At 40.6% G+C, this 12,387-nt stretch overlaps 1 protein-coding gene across 1 annotated transcript; it reads right to left on the bottom strand.

The window, feature by feature from the left end:
• Positions 1-909: 909 nt before the first annotated feature.
• On the bottom strand, positions 910-8,448 carry LOC104957014 (growth arrest-specific protein 7; the record flags this gene model as incomplete). The annotated part of the gene is made up of 7 exons (XM_010784949.1): positions 910-1,682; positions 3,909-4,007; positions 4,752-4,831; positions 6,052-6,175; positions 6,567-6,695; positions 7,981-8,059; positions 8,429-8,448. Coding segments are annotated over 7 exons (645 nt in total), but the record flags the coding sequence as incomplete, so codon positions are not given.
• Between the last annotated feature and the right edge of the window lie 3,939 nt (positions 8,449-12,387).

Here is a 12,387-nt window from a genome sequence, read left to right as displayed (position 1 = left end):
TCAACCGGTGCCCTTTTGGCCCTTTTGTTTGTTTCAGGCTGCTTGCCTGCCATTTTGTTTACAGCTGTCTTTCAATAAACGCTTATAATTAATACCAATTCCACTGGTCGTGTTATTTCCCTTTGGTTCCCCTAGCCCAATAGAATGTGTGTGTGTGTGTGTGTGTGTGTGTGTGTGTGTGTGTGTGTGTGTGTGTGTGTGTGTGTGTGTGTGTGTGTGTGTGTGTGATCTGATCCAGATGGTTACTAATTCCTTTTCTTTATGGCGGTCATTTTTGACCTGGAACACCATGGGTGTTACAAAGTTGACTAAATCATCCAAAATTCAATGAAAGTGGTGATCAGCAATTTTATATGTTCAAATGTCTACTGTGAAGGATATCATAAAGCCTTAATGCAATCGAATGTAAAACAAAAAAGTTATGATTGATGAAAGTAGTAAATCGGTCAGATTTGACCCGAAGACAACAGGAGGGTTAATAGTGAATGATTTGTAGATTATTTGTAAATTGTGTACTAATTGCTTAAAGCATGTTTTTCTGAACTAATAACCATACCATTATTATTGCTGCGAACATGTGAATTTGAGCTCTTTTTGCATTTATATTTTTTTTACAAAAACAAAAACACCACCACAAAAGCAAAAATCAGCACAAAAAGGAGGATGTTTTAACACATATTTATTTTATTTATAATAAATGCAAACCTTCAGCCCTTAAGTACTTCTCTCAAAAGTAGTAATCATAGGCAATAATACTGGAGAAGAGGTGGTTAAAAAAAGTAGAATATAAATGAGGATGTTATTTGAATGAATATGTATTTTCCATTTGGCAATAAACAGTCCCAGATAGTTCTATATTATATGTTTTCGTTTAAAACTATTTACTATTAGTATTTTACATCATTTAGCTTTTCTGCCTCCTTTCATTGCAAAAACACATCCCATATACGTACACTAGTCTCCCTCTAAACCCCATAAAGGCCCCTCCTGCGATGGATTATCAAATGTTTAACAAAAAAGTTCTCTTTAGGTAACTGTTCATATAAACAGTATATTTAAAGTACATTTATTAAGAAAAATACTGGTGGAAATGAAACGTAATATTTCATACTTATTTTAAAGATGAAAGAAGCTTTGGACTTCTCAACACATACAAAGTAATACTCTACAATAATGGTTGTTTGTGTCTTTTTTCAAGAACACCCAAACATGTTAGGAATGGTGCCTGAGTTTAAGCTTTAGTATTCGCTCACACAAGCCAACAACTCTGTCATTTAAGATAGTAATGTCTAGTTCTGGTACATAGAAATATCACTCTTAGCTGAGAATGCATTTGGCTTAGCAGCTAATGTTAAATTATTTTTTGGCAACAACGTTCAGGTGTACGTTGACACACAAGGGAAAGAAAGAATGACTCCACAGAGTAAAAGCACACACACTGCTGCATGACAGTTACAGGTGTCCCTATCTTGGTTCATCCTAAGCAGTCCGCTGTGTTCGGGGTCACAGGAGGGTCCTCAGGCATGATGGAGCCAGTCCCTGAATGTGCGTATGAAGAGCATCTGGGGTCAGATCTCTACGTTCACTGGCCTGATCTCTCCGGTCTTATTCTCCTCCACCCACAGCTCTCTGTCTCTGATGGGGTCCACACTTTGTAGCAGCTGATCCACCCGCTCCATCGTCTGCAGACACAGAGAGCAGCTGAAGCTCAGGGGAAGACATGACGCCACTGATAGTGTCCTGTTGTGAACCCGCAAATGTTGAGTACCCCAAAGTTTTATGTTAGAAATGTATAGTATAGGTCCCCAGCCAGGGGCGGACTGGCCATTGGGAATACCGGGAGTTCAGGGGGAGTGGCTGTACCCGTAGGATAGAAAAGGGGGAAGTGACGTCCAGTGGCGGTTCTAGTCTAATTTGACTGGGGGGGCCAGGCTGGGGCCAGTTATTTTCTGAGGGGGGCACAATAAATGCAGGACGAAAAAGACAAAGACAGTATGAAGTAATTGCACATACACCTAAGAAAACGATGCAATACAGTTATTGGTATTTGTTTCATTACACATTATTATATGCTTACCTTTGTGTTATGTTTGGGTCTGTGGGACCCGTTTTCAGTGTTTTCTAAAAGAAAATGTATGCAATTTAATCATTTTAACCTGCTTTATTTGGGGGTGGATGGGCCTCACCTCCTCTAGGCGAGTCCCGGGAAGACTTTTTTTTTTAAATGTTGAAGTTAAATGCATCAATCTGGTGCACTTTGAGCACACAATGAATGTATGGATACAGCTCTCAACACTCAGATGAAAGGGAGCTGTATACTTTTCAATAATCAAAACATCTTTAGAATATGATCACAACCAAGAACAAATCATTTAAACTTGTTTATTCTTATCTTATGTTACACCTATAGCGTTCTTTTTTTTTATTTATGCATATTTTACTAATCACTCCCCTTTCAAACAGTTTTTTTTTTTTACTGTCCTATAGTACACATTGGAATGATTTCGACGTGTTGGAGACCCCTGCTCTAATGGGTCAGACTCAAATGACAAATATCGTTACTTCCGCCTATTCCGTCAGCCAAGAAATTGTTTAATCATAAAAAAAATGTTTTTCCTTTTTAGGGGGGCCACAGGGGGGTCCAAAGTCAGTGTTAGGGGGGAACTGCCCCCCCCCTAGAACCGCCCCTGGTGACATCTGACTCAGAGGTCGCGCGGCTGTGGAGAAGAACGTGTTGCCCACATTCTGTTACTGAGTTTAGGCTAGTTAGCTAGCAGGTTTATTGTTTTGGGTGCAGGACTTTGCCTCCACTTGTAAATCTGTTTACAGTTCTGTTTCATATGGGTGTTGAGAAATGTATTCATAGATTTAGTCCCTAATTTTGCTCTCAAAGTGCACCAGATTAATGCATTTAACTTCAACATTTAAAAAAAATATCTGTACTCTCTGTGGGCTGATTTAGATTTATTTTGGGTCGATTTTGAAGATTTCGGGGATTCTGGATCATTTGGGTTGGACAGTTTGCTTATTTATTTGGAAATAAATTGTCCACAGTAGTAATGGTCATTTTGTGCTTTCTGTATTCAATGGTAGCAACACTACTCATGGTAGTCTAAATCAGCCCACAGAGAGTCCAGATATGGCCACTGAAAACGTCTGAAATGGATTCAGCATCCTCAATAACCCCCAAAACCACTCCAAAAGGATCCAAATCGGTCAAGTAATTTTTTAACTATTGTCCACAATAATTTTAAATAACACTAATTATGCTAATTGTGCAACTTGCCCAACATATGCAGGTTAGCATCCGGCAGTTTCTATGTGCTGGGGACCCTACTATACATTTCTAACATAAAACTTTGGGGTATTCACGGATTCACTATGCTGGAAACTAGACTATTAGGAGACAACATGGTGCTTTTAATGTACTTTATACTCTCTATAAAGTACTATACACACTCAACGTAACAAACATTTGGAAGGAGATCAGAGTGCATGGAAAGGAAGTCAAAGATGCAAAAGCTTAAAGTTTCTCCTGCCTCATTTCAAAAACAAATGTGGCAGCAGAAGAGTATTTGGCACTCAGCTATCAAGTTTGATGTCAGATTTTGCATCCAATCTACAGTATATATTTTATATACTATAGCTCTTTTATTTATTTATGACCTCTTTATCTATTCTTGCCACCTCAGGGAATCAATAAAGTCTGGATTGAACTTTACCCTGACCAATTTAAGTTAGGCCAAGTTATGAAAATAAAAGTTATTTATCAAAATGTCTTTTGACTCGACAGCACTATAGTGCCTTTACGCAGTAGCTTTGGCCCTGATCCCTCATGGTACTCTGACTCTAAAAGGTATACGTGTTTCCTCTGAACGCCTGTAATGCTGAGTGTGAGTTGAACTTACACTTTGGTTGAACATGTCTGTCTCGTGTCGGAGGGTGGTGTACTGACACAGATGGTGTCGGATCATCTCCACCCGCTCCACCTCCAGCCGTTCCAGCTCCTGGGGGGGGGGGCACACAGAGAAGTTGAAATGCAAACAGGCACTGTTACTCACCAAACAGTAAACTTGTCACACATTTGATCAAAAGAGGTTATGTAGGGTCGATCAAAGCTATGACTCTAAAGTCACCTAGACATCAAATGAACCGTTCAGTCTCTATAGTAAATGTACAGTGTCTTAGGGAGCCCTGATGCTTTAACCATGCTTCTTCTTCACACGTCTTACAAACATCCTTTTGTAGCCGCATTCTCAAAGTGTATATGACCTGATCATTTATAGACATTACACATGGACTAAAACTTTATATATATATATTGTATATTGTAAGTGCTTGTGTACATGAAAATGGACATGTCTATGTAGAATAAAAGTTCTTATGAATAAACATTTGTGTAATTTACAAAATACAAGAAATATTACTTATTTTTGTATTTCTTTCAGATCATTTGTTTGTATTATTAACATGACTTGTAGTTTCTTTGTATCTTATATGTTTATTTTGCTATGCTCTGGACCTTCACAAATTCTGTTTAGCACACAAAGTGAAAAGGCTCCATTCAGTAAGTCAGTTTATTCATTTATGTTATGAGTTTGCAGACTCAAACTTTGGGAGAATGAACTAAAGCCACTGATATTGTCAGATTTTGCTAACTATGATGCTGAAGAACATCCAAAGGGAAGAGCAGCCGCGTAGAACAGCTTTCTCTCACACCAAACTACACACACATTAACAGGACGTTTTACCAGACTGGTGGTGACCGTCTCCTCAAACCATCTGGACTGTGATTGGTTATAAAGGTCCACACAGCGCATCAGATCGTCTCCTGTTGGAGAGAATACAACAAGAAGTCTTAAAAGGACACACATGTATTACATGAGACCTGATAAGAACAAACTGTGTACAGCACATTCAAATACAAGGTGCTATATTCTACCACTAGGTGGTGCTACTGCCCAACAGCTGATGAGACTACATCACTCAGCTGAGCCTGAACAGTGCACACAACATGGATTTCTAATACATTCGATATGATATCATAAGCAATAATAAAAGGAGAGTGTTTCTCTGTTTACATCCTGCTGAGAAACAAGACCCATATCAGGGAGGGGATGATGCTGATCCCTCTGACCCATATCAGGGAGGGGATGATGCTGATCCCTCTGGTATGCTGACATTTCGGCAACTTTATATTCAATTTAATTATATTTTCTGTTAGAATGTGTGATGACTAAATATCTCACGCACGTTTAGAAAAGCGAGCCTGAGTTTGAGCCTAAACCCTTGAGAACCTCTAACTATAGAATGAGGCTAAAACCCCCAAAATAAAGACCATTAAAGGGCTGATTATGGCCATTGGGTGTTTGATATGAAGCCTAGAGGTTCTTCCATATATACGGAGACACAAGCGGCTTCATACTGTGTCCTCATGTTCTCAGACAGCTGTTCTGTTTTAAATGAAAGCTGTTAGCCAGCTCAAGATACATTGAATTAAACAGGTAATGTTTTATTGCTAACAAAAGTAACATTTATATTTGTATATATAACTCTTTTTTAACATTTAAATCTTATATGCAGTTTTAAAGGAAATTAACTTCTGTAATTAGCAGAATAAGTCTGACCAAAATCCACATTATGGACTGCGCCTGTAACAACTGAGCCACAATTTAACATATTGATCAGACACAGAAAACTAATCTTGGTAATTGGCATATTGGCCTAAATTGTGCAGCTGTATATATGCCCGTGTTTTTATTTTGATTTACAGAGCTTTTTGTTCGTCAGGCAGGGGATGTAAACCTGCAGTTGTTCTATATTTACAGTTCACATTTTTTTGCCTTTCCTTGAATGGGGAAAAAACGTTATAAGCTTCAACCTTTTTTAAATAGAAATTAGAAGCGGTTTATATGATGAATACATTCATTTCTAGAAACTTTATAAGCGGTATATGATCAATATCAGTATCTCACAATATATATATATATACGCCCAAAGATAAATGAGAGCTAGCGAGGCAGTGCTGTGACCTTTGACCCTGTCTTTGACCTGCTTGTGTGGATTTCCTGCGGGCTTTCTTGATGTCCTCTTCAATCTTGTTGCTGAGTTTGATTTCCAGCTGCTGAGTCTTCAGCTCCAGATCTTTCTGTCTGTCAGCCAGAGCCTTACGGGCCTGCGAAGAGAAGACGCAGGAGTGAGTGACGGGCTCACATCTCACTGCTATACAAATCATTTCAATCTGAATAATGGAGTGCAGCAAGAAGGTTCAGGGAGCGGCACTTTCACATCATCATCATGTGTCATTACTTTTCATCCATCATCCAACCAACATGACCGGAAATGTTTTGCCTGTCCTGCTTTAAATGCTCAATTTTCCATGAAATAAGGAAATCAGAAATAAACTGTCACCCCAGATTGCTTTTCTTTATACATATTAAAACATTCCAGGGATGGGAAACAGCCCATCGCGAAAGGCAAATATAGGGAATCTTAATCAGCATCAGGGTGATTGTCAGAACTGTGTTCCCCTCATGCTGCGGAGCTCTGTTCTTGTTCCTGGTTACCTTCTCCACCGATGCATGGCGGCCACCTAGCTGCTTCCGGAGGTCAGCAATGTGATGTTCGTACCTCTTCATGTCCTTCTTAAAGTTCTCCCGGAATGTCAGAAGAGGCTTCTCCACCTCACTCTGCAGCTGTACGAAACACAAACAACCAATAACTCAAAAGCAGATAATAATAAATGGTGTAATAACCAGAGAGCATCCTCCTGAGGACCTCAGGTCTTTGAGCCAATGTAAAAACACAGGAATAAAATATGAAATCTCCCTTGCTGAGAATAAAAGCTAGTGTGAATGTGACTTTGAAGCCTTTGTTTCTAAAGTTACGTAAACTACACAAAGAAATACTGTTTTGGGAAATGTACACAAAAGTTAAAAAAACTAACAACAAAAATGTACCTTCTGGGAGCAAAGATAGTGTCACTGAAGGGTTTAAAGCTATTATTATTGGCCATTTAAAAGCAGTGTCTGTAGTCGGAATTGCAAATCACCAGACATTGTAAACTTGTCAAAAATGTCTGTAAAACCTAAAGTGGTCCACTTTGAGCCATACTGTAGGACCAATACAATTGAACTGAAAAACTTTTCTTCACATTTGTATATAGAGAGTAACTACCATTTGAAAAAATGTGATGGCTCCTTGGAGCAAAATATCCAGTTATCTAAATGACTCCATGCCCTTCTCTGGAGACCCTATGCTCTTCCCATCAGCTCCTGGGTTGAGTGTCCCCTCCCCTGTCAGTATGAGCTTGTCCATCTGACAAACTCAAACTGGGGCTGGAATAAAGTAGCCCAGAGATGAACAGCACATGGCTTTTAACTCTTAGATGTGAGACAAGATGTATGATGATGTATAAAACACAGTGCAAATCACCCATCCCCCACAAACTGGATTTACATATCCATTCACAATATTAATTATTTCCAGCTTTCCACATTATGTCATGACAATCTCACAATGATTTAGTTTTGTCAAAACATTTTTTGGGATTTTTGGAAACAAACAACAACAACTTTATCTATTAATTGTTTAACTTACTTCAGATGTATCCAATTTACAGTAGAACTGAGTGCAAATGGCTTTACCCAAGAGTTAAGGGAACTTGGCCTTGGAACCGATTGGTCGCACAATCGGACCCAAATAAAATGGAGGTGCCAGTTCACCTCCTGAGCCGAGGTTTGTAAACTGGCAGGCTCTAGCACCTCTCTGTGTGCACCTGTACTGTGTGTATTAATTATATTGTTTTCATTGGAAACAATCAAAGTATATTTCCATCCCATTCCTTGTTCTGCAGCACATCTGTGCATCTCTGGAGGATCACATCACCGGCTCCATTTCCTGCATCAGACCAGCTGCATCCTGGCCAACATCTGTGCTCTTCCCTCTCTAAACCCCTAAGACAAACCCATGCTGGATTACCTTTGAGGAGAACTTCAAGTGAACCTCAGCCTCGTCTTCCAGACTCTTCTTTAACTGGGCCCAACACTCTCCCACAGTCCTGAGAGCAGACAGGAGGCAGTGTGTTGATTTTATTTCACAAAAAAGGACCACAAACACACACACACACACACACACACACACACACACACACACACACACACACACACACGCACACAAATCGAGAGCACAGCCAGTCCAACAGACTATAAGATAATGCTGAGCTCTGCCGTCGGCACATGAACAAGACAAGAGTGAGTGGTTGGTTTAAAAGTCTGTAATAACCGTACAGTCTGAGGTAAGAACATTGGAGGGTATGTTATCAGACACACTCCTTAAACCCTGTGACAACGCCACCTCAACCTTCACAAACGCACAATGCAACTCCTGCTCATTCTTCCAATCCAAAATTAACAACATTTATAGAAACCTCAGCCAGCAGTGGCTCAGTCAGTAGGGCCTTGGACTGTGAGCCGTAGGGTTGCTGGTTCAAGTCCCCGAACAGAGTGTGGACTTGGAGAGGTCCCAGTTTACCTCCTGGGCCCTGCCGGTGTGCCCTTGATAGTGTACTACGCTGTAAGGGAAATTGATTTCTGGTTCTGGCCTGTGTCGGGTCTGATGGTAGGAACAAAACAGCGATTGTCCTGTCAGGCAACAGTGTTGTTCTAAGGGAGAGAATAATGAAGGCAGTGTGTAGAAGGTTTATGAGTGTGAGCAGACTGAGCCCAGTGGCCTAATCTGGATTCTATTTGGGACAACTCCATAGCACTGCAGTCTCATGACAATGCTTATATCAGAAGAAAACATATTGTATGCATGTTAACTAGCAGGCAGGTTAAAACTCCCCACAGTTGGTTTTGCACGCAGTCTAATTTGCAACATAGACATTGCCCTCTTTCTTTTTCAGACATTAAAGTTCAGAAATAAAGTTTGTAAGCTAATCGTGTCTATGAAGTTATGTTGATATCATAGGTAATAAAATACTCATATCTAAATTGCACAAATATGTCATGAGAATAATAGCTCAGAACTAGTACCTATTTGGATGCACTGGGAATCTGGCAGGGACGAAATACAATTTGTCCATTAGGGCTGGACAGGAACAAAAGGAAGAACTGACAAAGAACACAAGGGGAGACAGGTCTGTCCACACACAACTGATCACAAAGACAAGACACAGTTGACGAGGGCAGCAGGTGAACACACTCATACAGTCAAACAGGCGGGGGAAAAAAAGTGTGTAAAGAGCTAAAAGGAAGGAGTCCGACGCAAAAATCACTTCTTGGGTAAAAGGGAGGTTTTTTTGGTCACATGAATCGTGATTGCCAGAGGAGCTTGACATGCAAAGTCTGTGGTCAAACTCCCCCTGTACTCCACATGAAGAAGCTAGCAGCTCTGGAGTTGCAGAGGGAACCATGCAAAGACCAGCCAACTGCAGTCACAACATGTGAACACACAGTGTGCTCCACTGATCATTCCCGTGAAGGTCACATACAAGCAAAAATATAAGTTCTGCTCTAAACATTTTAAGAAGAACCTGAATGCTGCAGGTAAAATAATTACTGCTACGCAAATTGAAGCAAGGAACAGTTGAGACGGCTTACTCATTGACTGGTTTGGAGGTTGCTGGCCTTGACAGCAGTGGTTTCTATCTGCTGCCAGATGTTGCCAGTGACGGCTGATGACATAGTGACACAGTAAGCTCTGGCTGAATGGCCACACCTGTCAAAGGTACGCATCCCAAGCATTGAAGTAACTGTGCACCTGTCGATTGGAACCAATGCTCCCAAGCAATTGGGACAATGAGAGGTGAAAAAACAGGTGTGGAAATTCAAGCAGGACCATTCTGGGATGGTTCATATATTAGACCCTCCAGAAAAACGCGATTCTGCGATCGCAGAATTTACCGCATAATCAGCTAAATGGCGCAGATTTTTAAAAGGCCGCATATTTATCAAAAGACCGCATAATCCCCGCATTTTTCCACACAAAGTTGAGAAAAAAAAAAGTTAACTCGTCTTGACGTGACTTCATCAGCTCGCGCATCACAGAATGTAAACAACACTGTATAGAGTGAACGTGTGGAGCTCACACGATAGAGAAAACATCAAGATGAAAAAATGTAATCCATCTCATTTACCGACGAACATTTCTACTAAAGACCGGGCAAAAAGTGGGGGGAAACTATTCTGCACCCTGTGCAACTGTGTGTTGGAGCATAAGAGAAAATCGACGGTGACGACCCACTTTGATTCATTCAAACATTCAAAAATGCTTTCTGCTGCTGCGGACAAGAAAGCCAAACAACTCACGTTCACCAAGGCATCAACATCCAAAACCCTTTCGAGGGCTACAAGAAACGAAGTGAGTAGCCTACAAGATTGAAGCTGGTCAGATAACGAACGAGTAAATGAAAACAGAATGAGGCGGAGAAGTGTGTGTGTGTGTGTGTGTGTGGGGGTGTTGTGTGTAGATAAAAATAGCACAATTGCTTTTACAATAAATAAACATTGAATGTGTTTAATTGAATAGTAAAGGGGTTTAACGTTAGTGGTAGGTTGTGTGTGAGAGAGAATAAATAAGACAGCCCAATATTTTAAAAAATTGTTATTCTTTTTCCCCGCATATTTTGCATATTTTGCAACTTTCCGCATATTTCGTAACTTCCCGCAATTTCACCGCATAAAATCACATAAAACCCCTGCATGTTTAATCGCATAATCAAGGAATTTAGCCCGCATAATCAAGGATTTTTGCCCGCGTTTTTCTGGAGGGTCTAATATATGGTCAACTGCAGACAATGCGCCCAGAGGATTGAAAGTCGATGACTTGCTGGCTGGCAGCAGGTGAACTGAAGGGCCCAGCTTTCTTTGGGAAGCCAGAAAGCCATGTTCCAGAGAACATCATGGAGGGTGTGGTGGAAACTTCTGAAGCAATGGAGACGAAACTCAGAGAGACACGGGGAGAGCTGGAGCTTGAAGGCAAACACTGATGGTTTATTATGGAGTTACGGCCGGAGAACTGAAAAGACATGTTGCCCGACCAATTCTGAAGATCTCTACCCCAGCCCCATGTATTTAGCTGGTTCAGCTAGATACATGCTAGTTCTGGGACAAAACACTGAGAGCAGCCCAAAGTCGCAGGCCTGTGCTCATTGAGGGCAGTACAAACGGATAAACTGGGTCAAAGGTGTGGGCCTAGGAAAATATCAACAGAGGATGGTATTCCATTGGACGCCTCAGAAGTCAAAAATGACTTATCTGTGAATACTATGATTGCTAAGGACTCAACTTATGCTTCTGACCAACTAGGCATGTACTTCTCGGACTGAAGGAGGCTCAGGGTTGCAGTGTCCTGGTTCCTGTGTTTATTTGCTGTGCTTTGTATTGCAGCGTTTTGTTTGTGCAGCGCTTTGTGTAAACACTCAGCATGTTTGGTCAAGTTGTCAAATGTTTTTTAAAGACTGCATGTGTTGTCTGGTTGATGATGCTTCTTCTTTTGCATGTGTTTTGGCACATTTGTTTGTTTTATTTTTCATCTCTTGTTATGTAAGTGTTTTCAGACACCGTAAAGATAACATAAATTCAAATTATTTTGAGACAAAGATACATGCTAAAAGAATACATAAAGCAAAACATTCTCTATGCAAACGTGTGTGACTTGTTTGTTGTTCTAAATCCTGGCACGGGTAAAATAAGCTCAGACTCAGAATCAAACAAAGCCTTTTCTTATCAAGCTCCACTTTTGTGGAATCAGCTTCCAGTTTGTGTTCGGGCGGCAGACACCCTATCCGTTTCTAAGAGTGCGCTTAAGACCTTCCTTTTTGATAAAGCTTATAGTTAGGGCTGATTAGATTCAGCCCCTAGTTTTGCTGCTATAGGCTTAGACCAGGGGTCGGCAACCCGCGGCCCTTGAAGCCCTCTGCTCTGGCTCCCTTGAGTTTAGACAAAAATAAGAAGGAAATAAAATAAAAGTATTTGTAGGACTATTTACATTTTGTTGCATGGTTGAAAATGTTTCGTATCTTGTATTTTGAGGTGATACTGTGACACATAAATAAAAAACAAAACGGTTTTAATTAGGTCAACTAAAATATGCGTCACATCCTGCTACGGTCCCGCACGAGCGCCTTTTCTTGGAGGCGAATAACCTGACCCCCGGCTCGATGAGCGAACTATGGATAAACGAGGAACAACACGGGAGAGGAAGACAGCTGACGATCTTCAGTCATAATTCAATGGGGTATGTAATTTATTTCAGAAAACACTTTTTGTTATATTCCATGGAATGCTCTTAACGTCCCGATAGCAATGAATATATTAAATGCTTTGACAATAAATACATAAACAAATTAATCTGTGGAAGCCGTAGCGCTGTAAAAAGCACGAC

Source organism: Notothenia coriiceps, unplaced genomic scaffold (genome assembly GCF_000735185.1).
Source record: "Notothenia coriiceps isolate Sejong01 unplaced genomic scaffold, NC01 NC01_scaffold00000061, whole genome shotgun sequence".
NCBI lineage: Eukaryota > Metazoa > Chordata > Actinopteri > Perciformes > Nototheniidae > Notothenia > Notothenia coriiceps.
Note: the sequence above shows the minus strand (reverse complement) of the source record. Positions and strands in the feature narration are given on the sequence as shown.